Source organism: Coregonus clupeaformis, chromosome 1, assembly GCF_020615455.1.
Source record: "Coregonus clupeaformis isolate EN_2021a chromosome 1, ASM2061545v1, whole genome shotgun sequence".
Classification (NCBI taxonomy): Eukaryota; Metazoa; Chordata; class Actinopteri; order Salmoniformes; family Salmonidae; genus Coregonus; species Coregonus clupeaformis.
Window position 1 is genome coordinate 93,235,812 of NC_059192.1, and position 24,632 is coordinate 93,260,443.

The following is a 24,632-nucleotide window of genomic DNA, read 5'->3' on the forward strand; positions in this document are numbered from 1 at the left end:
GGCTGCAGCTGCCAAGAGGTCATGGCACAGGTGGTGGCCAAACTCCATAACCACTGAGTCACTGGTTCATCTCTGGCAGTTCCCCCACAATCACTGGCCTTCAATATAACATATGGATCATGGTCCATCAAATAAAGGAATAATGTGTATAATTTAGCTTATTTCATGACATTGGACTTCATGGCCAAATCCTTCTGCTGCATTCCATTGTCATTACAGCAAAAAAACGGCATTTACCATCATGCAATATACTGGGAAACACCTACTTCAAATCTGATGTCAAAAACGTTTGTAGTTAATGTTGGTTGCATGCATTAAACCGAGTTGATGCTCAATAAAAGGCTCTACTTTTGTCTTGCTCAAATATCTAGCGGCGGTTTTTTGAGAATGATGAGCGCGCCTCTGCTAAACAGTGACGTCAGATCGGGCAGCCATATTTGTGCGCTCTAGTAGCTAACGGTCGGACGGATTCGTATGGGGAGAGGAAACCAGGGCAAGGATTTAGTCCAGATTGTGTTTACTTTTCGACTTTGCCAGGGATCGAGGTTACACAGAAATGTCGGAGGAAATTGAGGGAACAAAGACGACCGAGGAGACGTTGGTAAATGACCAGAACGTACGTGTATTTGTCTTAAACACAACCACACTGCTAACCAACGACTGTCAAGCTGCACTGGCACTGCAATGCACACGATCATATGGGATGCAGGTTTTTAGCTAGCTAGCGTTAATCCTTTCTAACTAGCTAGCTGTCGTGATTGATTATCCACAACATCAGTTTGTTCTACTTAATAAATACCAGTTGGTGTCTAAACAAACTGTTTTCCATAACTAATTGCAGTCGTAACTAGCTAGGGCTTTTCGATATTACGCTAACGTTAACTAAGGAATTCAGCTAGTTAACGTTAGCTAGCTACGACAGTTAACGTTAGCTGCCCATAATGCTAGTTAGTTAACTAATGAAGTCATGATTATTTGGTAAACACAAGCGGAACAAATCCCATAATTATTGTTTTTCCTTAACTATGTGTAGTAATAGCTAACGTTATATAATTGACTTGCTTGTTGGATAACGACTTAACAAGCTAAGTTAGCTAGCAAGTAAATGCTAGCTAGCTATGTCGATTTGTGTCTATTTTAGCTAGCTAGTTAGCTAACGAACAACTGTCATTGCCACATTAGCCAGCTAGCTTTAACCACATTAACAAACAAGTGATCTAACTAGTTAGCTACCACTATCAAAGCCATCTAACGTTAGCGAAGTTATGTTGCTTTCAGTGGCTTGACCACTGTTGTCTACTTTAAAGATGGCAATCTGGCTTGACTGTCAACAGTGACTCGCCCCACGATGTACTGAAGGCCAGTGTTTATGTTCTGTCCTTAGTTAGGTAACTCATATAATCCATATTCCATTCCTTCCAACCCTCTCAACTCTTGCAGTGTGCCCGCAGCTTAGGAGGCATGGTGAAGGCACTCTAGGCATGTCTAACTCAGTTGGTAGACATGGCGTTTGCAACGCCAGCGTTGTGGGTTCGTTTCCCACGGGGGGCCAGTATGAAAAATGTATGCACTCACTAACTGTAAGTCGCTCTGGATAAGAGCGTCTGCTAAATGACTAAAATGTAAATGTCTTAATTTGTTCATGCTCCAGATTCCTCTTATTACTGCTGTGGTGGTTTTATAGCTAAATCCCTACTTCAGCTTCTAGTACAACACACATCAACCAGCTTTAGTTTATGTAATGTCTTCATACAGGCACATATCACATGCCAGGCAGGCTGTCACTTTAACAGAAATCCTCTCTCAATGTTGTTTAGCAATACACATTGCATTTACCAGGACAAAGGCCCTATGTTAAGGCTGTACAGGCCTTGTCTGTTGTGCAGGCCTGACGGAGGTGTCTGCTGCTGTGGCTGTTGGCTGCCTGCAGGCTCAGTAGTAGCCAGGACAAACCTATTTTAACGATTTCACTAATATCATTCAAATGAATAAATCATAGCACATTTTTGGGCTCATTCAGTAGTTTTTCCTGATAAAGTGTTAAAAGTACCATTTATATTCCTGAAACATGCATTGAAAATGATACTGTTGCTGCTTCCTGTTGCCATGTCTTTTTGAGTGTCAAAACACCAGTTTACATTTCAAATTCATAATCAATATGCTGAAATAAGTTATGATATTTTGAAGACCATTACATAAAAGTTGCTCCCTACACACACGTCACACTTGTGTTCAGATTACTTTTTTTTTGCTAAATTAGTACCATATAAACAGGACCAATATTTACCAAGGAGTCACTCAAGACTTAATTGATTAGCTTGTTCTACTGTAATCAATAGCGCGCACAAATTAATCACTCATGTTGATATTGTATTGAAATCAATGGAACTGGGACAATAACCGCAGCGACATGTACTGTTTGCGCTCTTCTCACAGACAAACCTCAATGAACTTGGGTATACTGCATATATGTCGATTAGATGACAACCTGGCGTAGCCATTTATCAACTTAAATCTCTGTAAGAAAACATTAGGAACACCTTCCAATTATATTTTCTCGCACCCCCTTTTGCCCTCAATTTGTCGGGGCATGGACTCTACAAGGTGTCAAGCATTCCACAGGGATGCTGGCCCATAGTGACTCCAATGCTTCCCACAGTTGTCAAGTTGGCTGGATGTCCTTTGGGTGGTGGACCATTCTTAATACACACGGGAAACTGTTGAGCGTTTGTTTGACGTCCCTACCAGTAGTAGCAGCCCTGCTCCCTCCGCATGTGGGTGGCGCAGGTGTTTTCAGGAGCTGATGTGACAGACCACAGTGTGCTTGCTTAGCATAGCTTCGGGTACACTGTCCGTACAACGGCTCAAACCCTGGGCACACTGCCTCGCAAACACGTGACCATCCGCTTGACAATGCCTTTAGCCAGCTTGCAATTGTTTGTGTGTTTCAGGAGATGGACGACAAGGTGATCAGTCCAGAGAAGGTTGAGGAGGCCAAGTTGAAGGCTCGCTACCCAAACTTGGGACACAAACCTGGAGGCTCCGACCTGCTACGCAAACGCCTGACCAAGGGGGTGAGTGCACACTCCCAAACCCTACCTACCGCCCTACTTTCTCTCCTAACCTATCCCCACGAGCCTACAGTTCGCTCTCTCTCTCGCTCAGCATCAATTAGACTGTTTTTTTGTTTTTTTTAAGTTACAGGTTGTTTTAAGTCTAACATTCTCTTTCTGCAGCAAAAGTATTTTGACTCTGGGGACTACAACATGGCCAAGGCCAAGGTGAAGAACAAGCAGCTTCCTGCAGCCACGTCAGAGAAGAGCGGAGGGGGAGAGATCACAGGAGACCATATCCCTACACCTCAGGACCTGCCGCAGAGGAAACCTTCCCTGGTGGCCAGCAAACTGGCCGGCTGATACACACACTGTCCTGTCTCTAACCCTGTCAATACTCCTAACAATCACCCTACTACACCTGTTCCTGTCTCACTACCTCCCCCCATCTACTCCTGCACCAGTCCCAGAGAGACCCCTTCCTGGTGGCCAGCAAATTGGCACACACCCCTAACCGCCTGTCCCTTGTTCTGTCCCTCACCCTCTTCACCCAGTCCTCTCAGCTTCCCTTCACCTTCCACTCTGTTATGGCTCCCTCTTCCTCCTTTTCCTCCTCCCCTCTCTGTTCTTGTTTATCTTCTATTCTCATGTAAAAATACACTGAAAGCAAGGATGAGGATGTGTAGAAGAGAGAGGGAGTGGGATGACTCCACTACAGAGGAGGAGACATTAAAGATGACTGGGACCAGCAAATTGGGTGGCAGGTAGCTTAGTGGGTAAGAGCGTTGTGCCAGTAACCGAAAGGTCGCTGGTTCTAATCCCCGGGCCGACTAGGTGAAAAATCTGTCGATGTGCCCTTAAGCAAGGCACTTAACCCTAAATGCTCCTGTAAGTCGCTCTGGATAAGAGCGTCTGCTAAATGACTAAAATGTAAATGACTGGAACTCTGTCCCAGATGACACCCTGTCCCTATATAGCCCTATGGGCCCTGGTAAAAAGTACACTGAACACCTTCCTAATATTGAGTTGCACCCCTTTTTGCCCTCAGAACAGCCTCAATTCGTCGGGGGCATGGACTCTACAAGGTGTCGAAAGCGTTCCACAGGGATGCTGGCCCATGTTGACTCCAATGCTTCCCACAGTTGTGTCAAGTTGGCTGGATGTCCTTTGGGTAGTGGACCATTATTGATACACACGGGAAACTGTTGAGCATGACAAATCCAGCAGCGTTGCAGTTCTTGACGCTCTCAAACTGGCACCTACTACCATATCCCGTTCAAAGGCACCTAAATCTTTTGTCACCCTCTGAATGGCACACACACAATCTGTCTCAAGGCTTAAAAATCATTCTTTAACCTGTCTCCTACCCTTCATATAAAATGTATGCACACATGACTGTAAGTTGCTTTGGATAAAAGCGTCTGCTAAATGGCATATTATATTATATCTACACTAACTTGAAGTGGATTTAACAAGTGACATCAATCAGGGATCATAGCTTTCACCTGATCAGTCTGTCATGGAAAGAACATGTTTTGTACTCTCAGTGTATTACGTTTTACATTTTAGTCATTTAGCAGACGCTCTTATCCAGAGTGAGTGCATACATTTTTTTCTTACTATTTAGGGAATAGGGTGCCATTTTGGACGCACACCTGGAGAGTCTAACATAGGAGGGAGGAAGGCCGACTGGAGCCACAGAGAGTCTTAAATTGCACCCTATTCCCTATGCAGTACACTACTATCAACTAGAGCCGTATGTGGCTGCCCTGCGAGCCTCTGGCCCAAAATGGTTACACTACATAGGGAATAGTGTTCCATTTGGGACACAGACAGACGGTCTCTCTGGTCTAGAGGGTTGAATGTCATCTCCAGTCCTGTTAGCTGATTGTGTACATATTTCTAGTTGTGTTGGAGAGGAGTGAGGCCGAAATCAGCCTTTTAGAATGTTTTACCCTAGAATATTATGATTTACCAAACACGTTGTTATTAGTGTTATGTTGTCATCTAAATTATGCTGTAATGTGCTTGAGTGATTGAATATGAATATAACCTTGATAATGACTGACCAGAACCTCTCACTACTGTTGTTTTGTTCTGTTTAAATGCTACATATGTGTCCCAAATGGCACCCTATTCACTACATAGTGCACTACTTTTGACCAGGGTCCAAAGGGCTCTGGTGGTGAGAATTATTGCATTATATAGAGAATCTCCAATCACACCCTTCTTTCTGTATAGTGCACTACATTACACCCACTGCCACATAGGGCTCTAGTCAAAAGTAGTGCACTATTGGCGAGTTTCCAATTAGGATTTACCCAAAAGACTCAGACTTTTCTGTTTCCATCTACGTGGGTCGGCACCCGTGTCTCACTGGGCCATGGCTCCAGTGGACCTGCTCTGACTTGGGGACAAGCCCAGGCCCTGGGTACTTTTCAGCTTTATTTGCATAACAATGGCTAACTATGAACTTTAACACCTTCTCACAAAGCTACTGTCTTGAATGATGTAGAGGTTGTTGATTCTGCTCGCCCCAAGTCTTTAGTGGCACTCTCCTGATGGAAACAATAACACTAGAGCTTACATTAAAACACTGTCGACCCACTAGTGTGGGGGTAAGTTTCATTGGAAAAGCACCAACATGTATGGCCCCCCAAAAAAACTCCTGACCAGGAAAAACTCTGGACCCTATTTGTAACCTTTAACCAGTGTCTAGAGTATTTCCTGGTCAGGTCACATGGTCAGGAAAACCCTCCTGTCTCTATGGTGTGGTTTGAGACCAGAGTGGCTATCAGAGGGAGGGGTGAATGTCACAGGAGGTTGGTGGCATCTTAATTGGGGAGGATGTGCTCGTAGTAAGGGCTTGAGTGGAATGGTATCAAACACATGGTTTCCATTTACTCTGTTCCAGCCATTATTATGAGCTGTCCTCCCCTCAGCAGGCTCCACTGGTGAATGGAGATGGAACAGCAGGATGATGTGACAGGGTCTAAAGACATTTCATTTAGCTCCAAATTAGCTGGCCTCACACACACACTCCAACTCTCTCACACACACTCACTCCCACTCTCCCTCTTTCTCTCTCTCACACACACACTCTCTCCCCCTCTCTTGTCACACACACACTATCTCCCTCACACATACCCACCCCCTTTGTCCAGCATATCCTTACAAATATCAATGACACCATATTCCCTATATAGTGCTCTACTGTATATATGCACAGGCCAGTCCACTAGTAGAGGTGGGGGTGTGGTCATCAAGGGTCTGAAGCTGAAGCACTACATAGTTGAGGTGTGCTTGTATTTGACTGCCCCCCTGTCACTTTGTGCCATTTTGTTTTGTAAATAAAATAGTTTTGCACAAATGGCTGTTGGTGTTTGATGACTGACTCCATGCAATGACAGAGATCATACGATCATCTATGAAAGATTGTATACAAAGGAATGATGTATGCAAATGTAGAGGCCAGTTAGTATTACATGAGGGATAACACCAGCAGAGCAGAAGCACCACCAAGATAAATCTTGATCAAAATGTATATAAATAAGCTGGATTTATCTCCCATTTAAGACACAAGCTGTGGCCAAAGACCGACAGACCCTAGTGGAAGAAAATTGTTGCAGCTTTATGACCCACCCGGGATGAAGAGTGCTAAATTAGTAGGCATATGACACATGGCAACCAGGGCTGTATTCATTAGTCGGATTCCGTTGTAAAACGTTTAGTCTGTTGCAATCAAAACGGAAAACGTTTGGCATCGAAAATGAGAGTTTCTGTTGGACAAATTCAGGCAGGTCGCTACCCGTTCCGTTTTGCAACAGACGAAACGTTTTGCAACGGAATCTGTCTAATGAATACACCCCAGTCTTCTAGTTCGATTTATAGATGTGTTCTCAACAGAGGACAACAGCCAGCAGAGCGAAAGAAATACAGTGATACATCATTTAAAAAAAATAATTATATATCCTCTTGATTTATCTATGAGAAGCACCCACTTATTATGACACTGGACACAGCAACCAGTCTTCTAGTTATATATATATATTTTTCTCAACAGAAGACTGACTCCAGCCGTTTACAATTAGGAATGTAGAACGTTACAGAACATCTGGAATTTCAGATAGAACTGTGGTCTAGATCAGATTATGATTAATTTCTCTCTATTGTGTAATCATGTCAGCAACGGGTCTAAAGATGACATTTCTAGATCTAGACAGCTGAGAAGTTCTCTGGTCGTTCAGCTGACTGGAGGAGAGGTGAATCAGAGTTTTTATTACACGAACAAGTTGAACAATACTACTCACGCCTCTGAAATAACCACACATAGAGTTTATGTAGGCCTACCTACAGTTTCTGACTAGCAGGCTTCTAACCATAGTTCTAATCAGCAGAACTAAAGCGATGTCGCCTCTTGGCCACAGGGGAGCGCTGTTTAGCCATGTTTCCGAGCCCATGGCAACAACCGCGTTTCACTGAATCATTTTATCCATCATCAATTCCCATAATGCTCCGAGAGATGCCAAAATATCGAGGTTTTCCAGGTATGATGGTGCTATGTGTTGTACACTAAAAGGAGAGTAACCTAAAACCTGGAGGGATTTTTATTTATTAACTGCGAGGAAAAAACGGAGCGGCGACCTACTGATGTTCAAATCTAGCTGCTGAGATTCATGGAAAAAGGACACGACAGCTGCAGTATGGCAGCGTCGGAGCTGTACACAAAGGTAATGGAATCAACATAATCGGGCTTTGCCTTGTGCGTTTATAGCGTTTCTGCAGCGCTTTCTTCAATGAGCACAAAGCAAAGAGCTTGTTTATAATCATTCATTCGTTGATGGCGGGAATGAATGAGAGGGAAGTCTTTAATACAAACAGCGAGATTGACAGGTCACAAAGCATCGCGCACCGCGCAGGAGGTGATTTTCGGACATCAAAACAATGCTTGGTTTTTGGAATGAATGAAAAGCGTTTGAAGCAGCGTCCTACAGCTTGGGGGACTATATACAGTACATGTAGGTTGACATGCAGTAGCCTATGACTGAGTGAAGGCACCTTCTATATTTAGCTCTCTGCTGTGTTAAAATGGGCGCAGCAGCAGAAGCATCTCAGCTGACAAAGCGCCGAAGCGGTGGGCTCTGAGATTCGGCCTCTGTCTCTGCCCTTCATAGCCCCCGGCTCAGAATGACTGTCAATTTGAATGTTTTATTATTCGGCGTAATGTCATCATCTGCAGGTTGATGCACTTTTTAAAAGCCGATTTTTATTATGGTATAAATGTAGCATCGCACTGGCTACGATGGAGAATGTTGTTTTTTGTCCTAAATAAATCATGTTATTTTGTCAACTGGCAGTGGCACAGTCATGTTTGTTCTTGTGTTTATACAGTCGTGGTTTATAACGGAGGACAGGCCTTTTATTTGAGCTCGAGGCTGGGATTCGGTTTGGGGTACGGAGGAGAGAGGAATGATGCTGATACCAGCGCTGACGTCACGGGCCCCGCTCACGTCACCGCCGGTTGTTTTGAGATTTTTCCCCCTTTTTGGGTCCAGGACCATGTTCAGTATGAGAACGTTCTCGAACGTTGCAGATAGAAATGCCACAAATAGAACCGACGTGATTCCGTATTCTACAAGTCAGAGATGCATGTTTGTTCTACATAGGATATTTCTAGCTGAACGTTCCAAAACTTTGCATCCTGCTGAACCCGGCCCAAGCTCGAGACAGCTCGGCTAGGGGAACGGTGAGAGCTGAGAGATAAAGGCTTGTCACTGCCTGATCAAAACAGGCCAAATATAGGGATGCAATTTGAGTTTAGTATAATTATAATATAGAAATGAATGACAACAGCCTAGAATAACCTTACCCAACAAAGAAAATAATACTTCTTTGTTGTTGATGTTATTGTTTTTGACCAACAATGTGAGGAGGAAATTCGGATAGATGAGGGGGCAGAGAGTGTGGGTGTGTGTGTGTGAGAAAGAGAGATGAGTTGCCCATCCCCCACGAGCCAGCTGCTGTATTCAGAATGAACAGAGTGGTGTGTGGCATGAATGTGAATGACTGATACCCTGAAGTGTCCGGGTCCTCAGGGTTACTACTACCACATCCATCCACACACCAAAGGAAGGAGTGTGTGGATATATTAGAAACATATAGAAAGATTGCGATGGAAATACACTGCCGGTTGGTCGGTCTGTCTATCTGTCTACAGACATGACTATCCATACTTAGGATAAATTCACCGCTGCACAAATGAAGGCTCTCCATAAGAACTGAAATGTCTGTGTGCATTGCTAATGCCTTGTAGCCTAAGTGTCAAAGGGTGTGTCTACTCAGAGGTTTTCCCTGAGGGTGTGTGTGGTTTTCTTCGTGAGTACAGAGGTCTAGGGAACACTCTTCTTTTTGTCTCTCTAACCAATAAACAGTTAGTTCAGAGGGTCCTCCCATACTCAACACACACACACACACACACACCAGTGTTTTCCACAAGTACATAGATTAGCCAGCCAACTAGAAAAAGTAGACAGCCAGGTGCCCCTGGTCCGGGGCTTGCCCCCAAGGGTTTGATTTTTTGCCTAAGGAGCTTGCCTCTCGTACATTCTAATACCATGATTCCATCCGAAATGCACAGCAAAATTATTCAATACTTTATCGAGTTTACCTCCCAGATTGGAAAAATTAGTTGTGGTATTGTGTAGAGAGACATTACTTTACAATTCAAATGACAGAAAATGTATGAATTCAGTGAGTTGTTTTGGATATGGTCTAGGTCTATATGATCAGGACTATTTTCTAAGTAAGAGAAACCTTTTTTAACGTTTGATCAGTCTTCTCTTGAGATCAGTCTTATTTACAGTTTTACTGCAAGATATGTATTGCCACAATGTTTGTTCTTCAAATTATGTATTTTATAAAAATAAATAGCCCACATTATCTTGAAAAATAAATAAAAGGTTACATTTAAAAAAAGAAAAGGGTTATATCAGTCTTAAGAATTAAATGTATCTGATTATACATAGCCTATATTAATAAAAAATGATCATTAGCCTAGGTAGGGCCCTATAAAATCCATTACATTTATCTGATTATACATAGCCTATATTAATAACAAAGTATCATTAGCCTAGGTAGGGCCCTATAAAATCCATTACATTTTTTGCCTGATTCCGTTTTGTTCTTTCCCAAATTCAGTTTTCTTCATTTTGTTTTTCCAGGTTTCATTTTCCCCCATTTTCTTTCAGGTTTTCTCTCTCAAAATCACACACACACAAAAAAAAAATAGAACATCCAATTTTTATTTTAGGAGACCACTTTTGAAGTCTGGGAATAATCTGAGAAATTTAGATTTTTGGGTGTAGTTACCCTTTAATTCAAGTGCACACCTAGGAAGAGGCTGTTGTTTAGCGGTACATGTAATGGGAGTTTGCAAAACAAATACCCACTGGATTGAAATAATCATGATATCATTCTGCCAGGTAGGCATAGGCTACTTTGTAGTTAACATTTAATTGAGAAGGTTTTGGGGAAAGCCTTTCCATCTACCAGAAGACTGTTTTCATTAACATCATCACTAAAGGCTACACAAAGTGGTAGATGCACGCACCGCACACTCACAGACAGGAGCATTCTCTTTGCCTCTTCAGGAAGTTGCAGGAAATACCAATCACTGATGCCTTCTGTTCATGTCTTAAGATAAACTTGGTTGATACATTTAGTTGATTCCCTACTAAGGTAAATACATTTTTAAATATTGTTGAATTACTTTTTAATGCCTGGATTCTGTAAGGGCCCCAATTATCATATTTGAACCAGAATGAGGCTTTCCACTAGCTATTGTTCCTTCCGGGAGCCGGAAGGAGAGAGGGAGGGAGGCGGAGGGAGGGAGGCGGAAGGAGGGAGGCGGAAGGAGAGAGGGAGGGAGGCGGAGGGAGGGAGGCGGAAGGAGAGAGGAGAAAGAAGGCAGATAAACGTACAATGAAGAAACACATAGCTAAGTATATGGGACATGTAGCAATCAAACCCACAACCCTGGTGTTGCCACTAACAATAACTATAATTCTGCTGGTGCCAGCACAAACCCACAACTCAAAGGGTTAAGTTTAGGTCTAGCTTACAACATGACCTTACTCCGTTGGAATGAATGTCAGCTCATTCTCTCGCACTATAGAAAAATGTCTTGTCATTTTGACAGCATTAAAATGACGTCTCTGCTGTCACAGGTTGGTGAACAAAGAGTGTGTCTAGTCATCAGGCTGTAGCAGGCTCCAGTAGTCAGTCAGGTCTATCCTATAGGACAGCTGTAGCAGGCTCCAGTAGTCAGTCAGGTCTATCCTATAGGACAGCTGTAGCAGGCTCCAGTAGTCAGTCAGGTCTATCCTATAGGACAGCTGTAGCAGGCTCCAGTAGTCAGTCAGGTCTATCCTATAGGGACAGCTGTAGCAGGCTCCAGTAGTCAGTCAGGTCTATCCTATAGGGACAGCTGTAGCAGGCTCCAGTAGTCAGTCAGGTCTATCCTATAGGGCAGCTGTAGCAGGCTCCAGTAGTCAGTCAGGTCTATCCTATAGGGCAGCTGTAGCAGGCTCCAGTAGTCAGTCAGGTCTATCCTATAGGGCAGCTGTAGCAGGCTCCAGTAGTCAGTCAGGTCTATCCTATAGGGCAGCTGTAGCAGGCTCCAGTAGTCAGTCAGGTCTATCCTATAGGGCATTGGGGAGAGCACAGTCCTTTAGTAGCTCAGAGAAGAATACAGCATCTCTCGGCTCAAAGATGAACACACTTTCCTCATCCTACTGATCAGGTCAGCAAGTTAAGACAAACTGCTGGACCATTACATAATTGTGTGTTTTCCTCGGACGCTGATGCAGGACATGTGCATTAGATTACCACGGTAACCCTGTTATGGTAATTGAGCGGCGAAGTCATGTCCACAGTGCTCTCTACATGACTTCCTGCTGCTCCACACACACACACACACACACACACAGGTAAACACGCCTTGTTCTGTGGTGTGTGTGCAACTTTCTGGACACAGTGTTTGGAGCAGTAGTAAAGGGCAAAGGAGCTGACTCGCTGAGGCAAAATACTTAGTAAGGGGCAAAATACTTAGTAAGGGGCAAAATACTTAGTAAGGGGCAAAATACTTAGTAAGGGGCAAAATACTTAGGTAGTTCTGTGGCTGAGGAGACTCATGGAGCTTTAGTTTGCTTGTGTGTGAGAGACTGCCTGTTAGAGCTGGGCGATATGGACAAAAACCCAAATCACGATAAATTGACTGAATTATCACAATATATATTTCCCTTGAAACTACTACCACTACTACTTGTTGTATCTATCACTTGTTCCATCAACAATCACATCATCATCCCAGCTCGTGTGTGTGTGTGTTTGAGCGATAGTGTGTGAGTTTTTGTCTGCCTCGTCCTCATGTGACTGAGGGGTGGTAGTCTGGGCTGGGAGGGCGGGAGCTGGGCTGTTTGACTGAAATCTGGGTCGTCCAATGACAGGGTTGGACCAGGGCAAAGTAGAAGGCAGAGGGAGAGAGACAGAGTCCTGATCGCTGTCAGACACAATGGGTATACTTCATCTGTCCACAACGCTATAACCATCACTAATCCATTCACCTCCCTCCGTTGGCAAGGTGTGTGGTGGTCGGTGTGTGTGGCAGGGAGTGTGTTGCAAGGTGTGTGTGTGTGGGGCCGGGAGGTGAAGAGGAAGTTTAAGATAAGGCTCTGGGATCTGCTGAGACGTGAAGATGAACGAGAATCAGGAGTTGGATTATATGTTTGTCAAAGTAAGTTCACTTCCTTTCACTTGGCTTGGCTTTGGTTGTTTTATCTCTCTGTTGAGTTGTAGTAGAACGTTTCAGGCCTGTGTGCACGTGCAAGAGCATACTTGTCCAGTAGCTGTGTGAGTTGGTACTCTCTTTCTTAAACATGGAGGTCAGACTCCCCTGTCTCTCCTGTACAAGGAAGGGTTGTTTGTCTGTTGATGACCCTCCTGTAGCTCAGTTGGTAGAGCATGGCGCTTGCAACGCCAGGGTTGTGGGTTCGATTCCCACGGGGGTCAGTATGAAAAATGTATGCTAAAAATGACCAAAAAAATAATAAAAAAAATGAAGACAGGCTGCGGCCTAAATGGTACCCTGTATGGCACCCATAGGGCTCTGTTTCAAAAGTAGTGTACTTTATAGGGAATAGGGTGCCATTTGGGATGTAGCCACAGTGAGTGTTCCAGTAGGCCTGGGTACCTCAGCCAACACAGGAACAACAGAGGGCTGCTCAACAGAAAATACTGTTTCAGCCAGTTAGGAGCACTATCTAGATTATCATACCTTCCTTCTGTCATACCCCGTTATACGCTATTATACTATGGGAATTCTGAACTGTACTGTCATAGTCAGGGCTACTGTACTGTCATAGGGCTACTGTACTGTCATAGACAGGGCTACTGTACTGTCATAGTCAGGGCTACTGTACTGTCATAGTCAGGGCTACTGTACTGTCATAGACAGGGCTACTGTACTGTCATAGACAGGGCTACTGTACTGTCATAAACAGGGCTACTGTACTGTCATAGTCAGGGCTACTGTACTGTCATAGACAGGGCTACTGTACTGTCATAGACAGGGCTACTGTACTGTCATAGTCAGGGCTACTGTACTGTCATAGTCAGGGCTACTGTACTGTCATAGACAGGGCTACTGTACTGTCATAGTCAGGGCTACTGTACTGTCATAGTCAGGGCTACTGTACTGTCATAGACAGGGCTACTGTACTGTCATAGACAGGGCTACTGTACTGTCATAGTCAGGGCTACTGTACTGTCATAGACAGGGCTACTGTACTGTCATAGTCAGGGCTACTGTACTGTCATAGACAGGGCTACTGTACTGTCATAGTCAGGGCTATTGTACTGTCATAGTCAGGGCTACTGTACTGTCATAGACAGGGCTACTGTACTGTCATAGACAGGGCTACTCTACTGTCATAGTCAGGGCTACTCTACTGTCATAGTCAGGGCTACTGTACTGTCATAGACAGGGCTACTGTACTGTCATAGACAGGGCTACTGTACTGTCATAGACAGGGCTACTGTACTGTCATAGACAGGGCTACTGTACTGTCATAGACAGGGCTACTGTACTGTGTCATACTGTACTCCTGTTTGCCAAATGTCTGCATGGTAACTAATGGGATTAGACAGACAAGTTACTGTAAGACACTCTGATATGGGGTGACACTGTTGGGAGAGAGGAAGGGGGGAGAGGGGGGAGAGGGGGGAGAGGGGATGGGAGTGAGGGGAGAGGAGATGGGAGTGAGGGGAGAGGAGATGGGAGTGAGGGGAGAGGAGATGGGAGAGGGGATGGGAGAGGGGGAGAAAGAGGGGGGAGGAAGAGGGGGATAGTGGGAGGGGGGTAATGAGATAGGGAGGGAAAGAGGGCGAGCGAGCGCTCCAGGTAGTGTTTCCCAGGAATCAGGGATTTTCATCAACATAGTTTTTTCCCAAGATTCCTACATCTGCTCCCCTCCTCCCCTCTCTTCCTCTCCCTCGTTTCCTCTCCTCCTACCTTCTCCCCTCTCCTTTCCTCCCCCTCCTCCCCTCTCTTCTCCTCTGTTCTTATTCCCTCCCTCCTCTATTCTCTCATCTCTCTTCTCCTCTCCTCCTCTTCCTCCTGTATCTCTGCTGAGGTGTGTACTTGGAGTGTTAAACCAAAGATGGTTTAGAAACTCTGTGGTTAAACAGAAAAGCAGCAGTTTCTCACATGAGGCTCTGTCATGTGATGACCCGGGTCATGTGATGACGGGGCCGCAGTCACCGCGAGATTAGTTCTACTGCTCACACACAGTGTTGACTAGACTAAACACACACACACACACACACACACACACACACACACACACACACACACAGAGGGCAGGGCTCCATTCAGGATGAAGAAATCGTAGTCAAGTGTTTAATTGAGTGGAAACTGTTTCTGTTGAAGAACGAAGACATTGAAGAACATTATAATTACGTTGGCTCATAGGGCCATTGATGCTCTCCATTTTAGCAGAGAGAGGCCTGGCCAGGGGGTGGAGGCTGGATTTACTGCTGCTCTACAGCCCTGCACTGTTTCATCCTCCCCCTCAGCAGCAGTGAAGACACCAGGCCTGCAGGGTGAGGGCAGGCTGCAGTTCAACTCTCCTCATCCTCCTCCTCTCCTCCATCTGCAGTCACTGTCAGTGATCTGTAATGCTGAGTTGTGAAAGCAACATGGTGGATGTCTGGTTTGGCCTGTCCTGCTTTGTCAGATCAGGAGAAATAAAGGAATGAAGGATAGAGGAAGAGCGAACAAGAGGAGGGGAGGAGAGGAGGCGAAAGAAAGGGCGAGAGAGATCTAACTGATGAAGTGAAAGCTCAGTCTAAGAGGGTTAATCTACTTCTAATAATCCTGTTGGCTGTGAACAAATGTATAAACACTTCTGCTGTTACTTTCCCCCCTCCTCTCCTCTCTCCCCCTCTTCTTTTCTCCTCCCCCCTCATCTCCTCTCCTCTCCTCCCACTCCTCTCTCTCCATTCCACTCCCCTCCTAACCCTCTCCTCATGTCCCCTCATCACTGCCTCTATCTAAACCCACTGACATAACCTCTTGGAACTGAGTGAAGTTGAACCTTTCACTATCTCGCCTGAGGCCTTACCTCCTAACTCCCAGCCCTTTGTTCCTAATATCCTAGTTCCTCCCCTTAACCTCTTCCCCTAGCTCCTGGGTCTGTCTCACTAGCTCCTAGCCCCTAGTACCCTGTACCCGTAGTATCTCTCAGAACCTTTCAGTATTCACGGCTGTGAAAGGATTGGTATAACCAATAACGCTGGTAGAATGTTATTGTGTGTGTGTGTGTGTGTGTGTGTGTGTGTGTGTGTGTGTGAGTGAAAGAGAGAGAGTGGAGGTGTAGTTCTCTGTGTAGGGATTAGATTAGAGGTAAATCCAGAGTTAATCCAGTGCTGATCTTTAGTCTCTTAGTCAGTCCTGGATTAAAGGGCCGACCTGAGTCGCTACTGGCCTTTCCCTCCTACCAACCTGCCACACACACACACACACACACACACACACACACACACACACACACACACACACACACACACACACACACACACACACACACACACACACACACACACACACACACACACACATCACACATTCACACATACACACATACATACATACGTACACACACGTACACACACATATACACTACTCTAATACAACTAACCACTGGGCTGGTAGTTAGCCTATAGGTTTGACCTATAGGTTCAGATCCCAGGTCAGAAGGTTGCTGGTGTTCTTACTGGATGCTCTTGGGCCCTTGAGGAAGGCACTGAACTACTAAACTGATCCAGGAGTAGGCCTGCAGTGTGAAACAGTTTGTGTCAGGTTAATATAGAACACACCACATGCCTCAGGGATATGTTAGCTCTACAGTAGCCCACTGAGCTAAAGCCTCAAGCAAGGTTACATCACACACTCTGCTGCTCGCTGCGGACCCCTCTGTCCTCTCACCCTCTCTGTAGCTCTTCCTCTCCCACTCTGATCAGCTGTTCCAGGTCATGAGCCAGGCAAGCAGAGGGTGTGTGTGTGTGATGAGAACCCCTTCACTCTGAGTCATGAGGGTTGATGTCACAAGGGGTATAATCTCCCCTTCTCTTCCTGCATCCTCCTCCTTAGTCCTCTCCTCCTCTCCTGTATAGTTGACCAGTCTAGCTGATCCCCACTAGCACCATGTGACAGACAGGGTCCCTCTGACTAATCTCTCTGTGTTTGGGGTAGAGTTCTACCCTTCATCTCTCCTCTACTGTAACCCTGGGGATCTGTCTATAAATATGACTCAATCCCACTGCTCCCCCCCTCCTCACAACATGGAATAGTAAATGGTTTACACACTTAATTGCAGCAGAAAGTGTGTGTGTGTGTGTGTGATTAGGAGGATCAGGAAGTGTGCTCAGCGGTGTATGGTTGTGTCACAGTGGGAGTGATGCTACTCAGTGAGGTGTGTGTGTGAGGCTATTTTTACCTCCAAACTCCCCTTTCTCCATCTCTTTCTCACTCTCTCCATCTCTCTCTCACTCATTCTATTGCTCACTCTCACTCCCTCACTCCTCCTTTCCATTGCTAGGAGCTGGGCTGTGAACCGCTCTCCTCCAGGAAGGAACAGGTAGAGAGAGAAAGAGAGAGAATAGCCTCAGTAACCCTGCTATAGGATGACTGAATCTCTGTGTTCTGTCGCGTCAGCACTTTTCTCTGCTGACCTCTCTACACACACTTTGCTCTGACCTTTCAGTGTTAAACGCTGGTGTGAAAGATTCATTTCAATTCATTGTGGAGCATCACAAGAATACCTTTTCCATTACGTAGTGATAAACCATGATGGCATGACGATGACGTAGGTCTGAATATGTAAGCAACCTCCCACAATGGTGATTCTTGTCTGTCTGTCTGTGTGAGTGCATGGCTCTGTAGGCTATGAGCTAGATCATCAGACTTTTCCACAGAATGTTCCTGGAAGGTTAGGGGGAGTCATAAGGATATGAGAGCATCCTATCCGAGTGCCAACTGTCATAGTGCCAACACACATGCTCACACACACACACACACACGCACGCACGCACACACACTGAAGCTTGTTTTCAGTCTTCATGTAAATCCTTCCTACCAATGAGATTATAACACATTTTACAGACTGTTCTCCTGAAAAAGCAGTATCATGTGGGCTAAACATTCTAGCGCTATGGAATTAGACCTAGGCTGGCCTGCTGTGTGTGCCTCTGAAAGATCTTCATATATAGGTCTGCTGGTGGTAATAATGGATTAGGGTAAATGATGATAAGCTTAGGGTAGTGCTGATCATCATTGAGCTGATTTAATGAGACGGAAAGATCACTGATTGGCAATCTGATAGGCCATCTGTTTGACCTTTCCAATGGCATCTGTTAGAGCTGGAATCTACCAGTCAGCTCTCCTCTGGTGACTGGAGTGCGTCTCTACCAATGTGTGTGTTACGGATGTGGTTCTGTGAACTTCACTCTTGTGAGCCTGAGGCCTGAAGACTTCTTCCTGAGCTAATGCCTTGGCTTTAGCTCAGCGGGCTAACATAGTCCAGTGGAAGGCTGAAGACCCGGGATCAAACCCAGTCACAGTGTGTCTGTGTGTTTCGCATGTCTTTGATCAGCTGACAGGCTCCTGCCACAGGGCAGGGCGGGCTCTGAAAGCATTCCTGTCATGTTGTGATTGGTCACAGAATCATGTGGACTGGGTTTGGGACTTTATGAATGGCCAGCGGTATTGATCATGTTAGATGGTGAAATCATATCCAACCAACCATGGATATATAACAGCCTCAGTCAGCACTGTACTAATCTGGGACACCAGCAGGCTCTCTCTATGCAGTAGAAATGGAGCCTAGGGACAGCACTGTACTGATGTAGGCCTTATGTAGCTTTATGACTTGGAGAATAAACTCTGTAGTATGTATTTATGTAATGTATAACCTTTCTCTACCTTCTCACCATCTCCTTTCTCTCTCTCTCTCTCCCCCCCTCTCTCTCTCTCTCTCTCCATATATCTCCCTATCCATATCTCTCTCTTTGTCTCCATATATCTCCCTACCCATATCTCTCTCTCTGTCTCCATATATCTCTATCCACATCTCTCTCTGTCTCTCTCTCTCAGTTTGCTCGGGTGTGGATCCCTGATGCAGAGGAGGTGTGGAAGTCAGCAGAGCTCACTAAGAACTACAAACATGGAGATTCCACCCTTCACCTCACACTGGAGGATGGAATGGTGAGTACTGGAGGATGAAGAGGAGGAGAAGGTGGAGGAGAAGGGGGTATAGGGTTGGGTGGTTGCATAACATCCTCTCATTTGTGATGAGATTCACAGTACACACACACAGTGAATCTATCTCATTATTGGTTAATAGTTTTCCTGTGTAAGCTCTCTCCAGAAATGAACCAGTATGTTCCAGTGAAGACTCAGAGGAGTTGTAAAGGGCTGTTGTCTTCACACTGCAATATACCATATATCACCATACATATCATAAAAACCTGTCCATATGTCAATGTTAACAAAGTCAACCAAGCCCAGTGGACCTTTCAGAAACATGTCCCATTTGGTGGCATATTTTAGTACATACATGAGGCTTGGCTGAGTTTGCTTATGTTCACCAACTGTCTGCTTTTTATGTCACTGGGTTACATAAAACCAGGACCTTACTCAGCTCTCACACACACACACACACACACACACACACACACACACACACACACACACACCACAGGTGGCTGGTGAGGGGGGGCCGGATTACAATAATGGGTGTAATGAACTAAATTGAATGGTATAAAACCCAATGAAACCATGTTTGATACCGTTCCATTTACCAATGAAGGTGCCACCAGCTTCTCTGTTTAATCTGTGTTGTTCAGGACATTGAGCACAAGCTGGATGATAAGACGAAGAACCTTCCTCACCTCCGGAACCCTGACATCCTGGTGGGGGAGAATGACCTCACAGCTCTCAGCTACCTCCACGAGCCGGCTGTCCTGCACAACCTTAAAGTCCGATTCACCGACTCCAAACTCATCTACACATACTGTGGTATGCACACACAGACACACAAGGGTCCCACACACACACAGACACACACACACACACCAACCCCCTCTCTCCTCTCCTCTCTCTTCCTGTAGGGATTGTGCTGGTGGCCATTAATCCCTATGAGAATCTGCCCATCTACGGTAGTGACATCATCAATGCGTACAGCGGCCAGAACATGGGAGACATGGACCCTCACATCTTTGCTGTGGCTGAGGAGGCTTACAAACAGATGGCCAGGTATGTGTGTGTGTGTGTGGGCATGCGTGCCAGTGTTTAAAAGTTTTCCCATGGTTCAAACGATGTCAGTCTGAGAGCTTCCAGTGGAATAGAACAGTGTGTGGGTATTTACTGTCTGTGTTACCTGTGTTTCAAGTGTTCCTCTGCTCCTGGCCCCTCCCTCTGCTCCTGGCCCCGCCCACTGCTCATGGCCCCTCCCTCTCTAACTCAATCTGTTTCTTAGGGTTTGTAGGTCAGAACTAAACCAGAAATAAACTGGTGGTCTCTGTTTCTCTCTTTCTATCTCTCCTTCTCTCTCTCCCCTTTTCTCTCTCTCCTTCTCTCTCTCCCCTTTTCTATCTCTCCTCTCTCTCTCTCTCTCTCTCTCTCTCTCTCTCCTTTCTCTCTCTCTCCTTTCTCTCTCTCTCTCTCTCTCTCTCTCTCTCCTTTCTCTTTTCTCTCTACTCTAGGGGTGTTAAACTTATTTTGCCCCAGGGGCGCATTCCACCTTCAACGTGGAATTATTTATGCTCCCTGACTATCTAGCTTTCATTTTGGTGATTATTAGGGAGCTGGACACAGTAAAGAAATGTTATGAATGTAGGTCCTTATCATTTTTACAGTTTCGATTTGGTTTTAGTCATTTTAAAGTATATAGAGTTCATTTTCCTACACCAACATTTTTTGACCTCCTCTCTCCTCTCTCTCTCTCTGTACAGCATGTTGTCTGCTAGAGTGACCTCACACACACCGTTTTGAGAACCAAGTCTAATAACTCCTTTTTTATGTGTGTATTGTTGTATTGGCATGACTGAGCCAACTAAGCTGACACATAGCAGACTCTTGCTTCCCTCACCGTCTCCATCTTTCCTTCTCTCCTGTATTAGAGATGAGAGGAACCAGTCTATAATCGTAAGCGGTGAGTCGGGAGCAGGGAAGACTGTGTCGGCTAAATACGCCATGCGGTACTTCGCTACGGTCAGCGGAGCAGCCACAGAGGCCAACGTAGAGGAGAAGGTCCTCGCATCCAACCCCATCATGGAGGTATGACTCCCCTCACCTCGCCTCTGCCTCTGCCTCTGCCTCTCCCTCTCCTCTCCTCTCCTCTCCTCTCCTCTCCCTCTCCCTCTCCCTCTCCCTCTCCCTCTCCCTCTCCCTCTCCCTCTCCCTCTCCTCTCCTCTCCTCTCCTCTCCTCTCCTCTCCTCCTCTCCCCCTCTCTCCTCTCCTCTCCTCTCCTCTCCTCGCTCCAGTACTCTCATGTGGCATCTGGGGGGGGGGGTTAGTGCTCTCCCCTGTGCCCATATGGCCTCTCTCCCATCTCCTCTCTTTCTCTCCTCCTCCCTTCCCTCTCCCCCTTGGTGTAAGGATGACATCACTCCTCTCACAGCCCTGTCAGCCAATCAGTGGTCAGCATCACAGGATGAACAGGAAGCCTTCTTCCTGCTGTGTGTGTGCTGTGTGTGTGTGTGTTGATGTAAGGACACATTACCATACTTGCCTGTGCAGCTGAAAGCCTCCTTGTCTTTAGGGAACAGTAACAGTGTGTTTTCTCTTAACTCAGCTAGAGGAGAGCTCTCTCCTTACACACACTTTAACCCCTATATAGTGTGTGTGTGTGTGTGTGTGTGTAGCAGAGCTGATTTCCACTGCAGTTAGTCAGTTGGTGATATTTGCTTTAGGCATTTCCAGTCCCTGTGCTGGCGTTGTGAGGTCTGATTATCTGGGCAGCGCGACTGCAATAAAGACGACCTTTAACACCACCACTGACTACTGTGCTGTGCTTTGACTGCAGACCCAGCAGGACTTCATCCCCCATGATGCACAGCAGCAGCAGCACCACCACAGTTTCTCTCTCCCCATGTCCCTCCCCTCCCTGCTGGACAGTTTAGTTCTACACCATCACATGGCCCAGCTAGCCTGGAATGCACACTGAATACTAATGTCAAAACACTGCGTTGTTGTAAAAGGGGGGGTGATATGCTGATATTGCTGACCTAATCTATATTTCTCGCTCTCTGTCCGTGTGTGTGTGTGTCCGTGTGTGTGTGTTCTCTAGGCGATAGGAAACGCTAAGACGACTCGTAACGACAACAGCAGTCGTTTCGGGAAGTACATCGAGATCGGCTTCGACAAACGCTACCGCATCATCGGCGCTAACATGAGGACATATCTACTGGAGAAGTCTAGAGTGGTGTTCCAGGTGAGTGTCTCTCTAAACAAGTTCAGTATTTAGCAGTGAATTCCTCCTCCACTCCAGTTCAGGAAAACACACCCGGACCATACACACACACACCAGTCATCAGTTCACATTCCTTCTTTTTACCTGTCTGTCTGTCTTTACTTCTGCTCAGTCTACCTTTCTCTCTCTCTCTCTCTCTCTCTCTCTCTCTCTCTCTCTCTCTCTCTCTCTCTCTCTCTCTCTCTCTCTCTCTCTCTCTCTCTCTCTCTCTCTCTCTCTCTCTCTCTCTCTCTCTCTCTCTCTCTCTCTCTCATATCCATCCTTCTGGCTGTCTCTCCTTCCACTGTCTTTCCTCTTCCTCCAGGTCAGGAAAACACAGGAGACAGAACACACATCAGAACACATTCCTTCTCTTCACCTGTCACTTTACCTCTGTTCTTCCTTCCTTCTTTGTCCAGCTCATTCCTGATATGAGCCTATTGAATAAGTGTTTTAGTCCTCCTCTCTCTCTCTCTCTCTCTCTCTCTCTCTCTCTCTCTCTCTCTCTCTCTCTCTCTCTCTCTCTCTCTTGTGTCGATCTGTTCCAGGTCACACAGCTGAGACGGATCAGGAAGGTGCACAACTTAGAAAGTGCACACACACAAACAGATGCACACACAGATACACACACTCACACACACAGATACACAAAAACACAAAAACACATTGTTCAGATGAGGAATGAGGATAGTGGAGTATAGCATGTCTTCCCAGACTTGAGGAAGCTGCTGTGAGTCCTGTACTGCAACACACATTCCCCACATTCCTTTCTGCAACAGCACCTGGGTGTGTGTGTGTCTTAGTCTGTGGTGGAAATGTTGCAACATTAAAACTATACGAGATTCTAAACAGCATGACAGTGTTCTGTTGTCTGTACACAACATTGCACACTGGAATCTGCTGGCTGTATAGAACACACTATCTGAAACTGCCTGACTGTGTGTGTCTGTCTGTCGGTCTGTCTGTTGGTCTGTCTGTGCAGGCGGACGAGGAGAGGAACTATCACATCTTCTATCAGCTGTGTGCGTCCTCCCATCTACCAGAGTTCAAGAATCTGAAGCTAGGTAAGACACACACAAACACACACTCTCCATTGGATGGTTGGACGCTTCCTAAGCTTTGAAACGTATCTATCTATTTGTTTATTGATTAGCCTGACAACCCATCCACATGGCTCCGGCCAAACACCACGCCCACTAGAGTTTCTTCTCCACCATGAGTCTGGATTTGCTTTCCTCCCTCAATACATAGAATGTGAACACATTCTAACCGTTCTGATTGGTCCCGATTCCAATGGGTTGAGCCCAGCGTACACAAATCATGAATCACGTCATTGGCTTTGATACTGTGATTGATTTGAGACAATCCAATCATTAATGAATTTGTTTTGTACAACGATCCTCATTTTGAAGTCGGCACAAACGACTTCTGGGATGGCAGTTTCAGACTGAATGTATGAAGCGATCGGTCGAGCAGTGGAATTAAATTCAGGATGAGTCGTCAAGCAATTTATTGATATCAATAAATGACAAATGGATAAATAAAAATTGGGCCCCAGTCGTTCTCCGTGATCATATAGGTGAGATGTCTAACAGGGGTAGAGGAAATAGGACAGTGTATTTGTAAACAAACAGAAACGTGAGGACAGACAGCAGCCATATTGAGTCATATTAACTGTGGGATCATATTAACTACAGTAGAGCTCCTATTCGATCAAACTTCATGTTGTGGGTGTGAGGCAGTGCCCAGCTGCCTGCAGAGAGAGATGGAGGGAGAGCGCATGTGTGTGAGATGGCAGAAAGAGAGACTGTGTCATCTAACGAGGCTGTTTGTTGCACAAACACACATACACACACACTTAATCTCTGCCACACACACACACACACTGCCCTAGTCTCTCTCAGCTGGCCTCTTGGCAGAGACACACCACCAGAATGGAGGGGTTGTCACGGTGATATCAGCCCTGAGTTGCCAGGCAACAGTCTATGGTTGCTTTAATCTAGGGAAGGCTTTGTTTTGGGAGTGTGCGTGTGTGCACACTTTCTGCGTGCACGTATTAACAAGAGTATTCAATGTATCACACTCAAACATCAGGTCAGGATTGGGCCCTGTGTGATCCCAGTGACCCTAATGTAGCAGTATTCTCCTGGTCAGCTGCTCTAAACAGTTGAATAGAATAGAAGACTTTCTATAGGCTACTGATTAACCACTGTTGATTTAGTGTGTGTGTGTTTTTGTGTGTCCATGCAGGTAGTGCTGATGACTTCCACTGCACCAACCAGGGTCAGAACCCGATCATCGATGGAGTGGACGACGCTAAAGAGATGTGCACAACACGACATGCCTTCTCACTGCTAGGTAATATATACACACCTGACATTCCTTCTCACTGCTAGGTAATATATACACACCTGACATGCCTTCTCACTGCTAGGTAATATATACACACCTGACATTCCTTCTCACTGCTAGGTAATATATACACACCTGACATGCCTTCTCACTGCTAGG

The 24,632-nt window shown here is 45.7% G+C and overlaps 2 protein-coding genes across 15 annotated transcripts in view; both read left to right on the forward strand.

Moving 5' to 3' along the window:
* The first annotated feature begins 422 nt into the window (after positions 1 to 422).
* Positions 423 to 3,882, forward strand: arpp19a (cAMP-regulated phosphoprotein 19a). 2 transcript variants are annotated; one of them, XM_041895082.2, is made up of 3 exons: positions 423 to 601; positions 2,952 to 3,074; positions 3,237 to 3,882. In XM_041895082.2, exons 1-3 carry the CDS (start codon positions 557 to 559, stop codon positions 3,414 to 3,416), a joined length of 348 nt encoding a protein of 115 aa, XP_041751016.1. In that variant the 5' UTR covers positions 423 to 556; the 3' UTR covers positions 3,417 to 3,882. The 2 variants fall into 2 exon arrangements, with proteins under 2 accessions (XP_041751016.1, XP_041751006.1); XM_041895072.2 differs by having other exon boundaries at positions 425 to 616.
* Positions 3,883 to 7,520: 3,638 nt separating this feature from the next.
* Positions 7,521 to 24,632, forward strand: part of myo5aa (myosin VAa) — a 46,691-nt gene continuing 29,579 nt past the window's right edge. For 12 of the 13 annotated variants that reach the window (XM_041894957.2, XM_041895009.2, XM_041895001.2 and 9 more), the window contains exons 1-8: positions 7,521 to 7,783; positions 18,763 to 18,873; positions 19,515 to 19,686; positions 19,779 to 19,923; positions 20,790 to 20,946; positions 21,960 to 22,103; positions 23,104 to 23,185; positions 24,372 to 24,479. In XM_041894957.2, coding sequence (XP_041750891.1) covers positions 7,730 to 7,783; positions 18,763 to 18,873; positions 19,515 to 19,686; positions 19,779 to 19,923; positions 20,790 to 20,946; positions 21,960 to 22,103; positions 23,104 to 23,185; positions 24,372 to 24,479 — 973 coding nt within the window. In that variant the 5' untranslated portion in view covers positions 7,521 to 7,729. Of the gene's footprint in view, positions 7,784 to 12,666; positions 12,847 to 18,762; positions 18,874 to 19,514; positions 19,687 to 19,778; positions 19,924 to 20,789; positions 20,947 to 21,959; positions 22,104 to 23,103; positions 23,186 to 24,371; positions 24,480 to 24,632 lie in introns of those variants that run through there. The other variant, XM_041894990.2, reaches the window with a different exon arrangement.

Excerpts from the sequence above, each read along its gene's own strand:
- arpp19a (XM_041895072.2), top strand. The coding sequence starts at position 557 with ATGTCGGAGGAAATTGAGGGAACAAAGACGACCGAGGAGACGTTGGTA. Across the intron at positions 617-2,951 it reads CGTTGGTAAATGACCAGAAC|GAGATGGACGACAAGGTGAT; the intron begins GTACGTGTATTT and ends TGTGTGTTTCAG. Across the intron at positions 3,075-3,236 it reads GCAAACGCCTGACCAAGGGG|CAAAAGTATTTTGACTCTGG; the intron begins GTGAGTGCACAC and ends CTCTTTCTGCAG.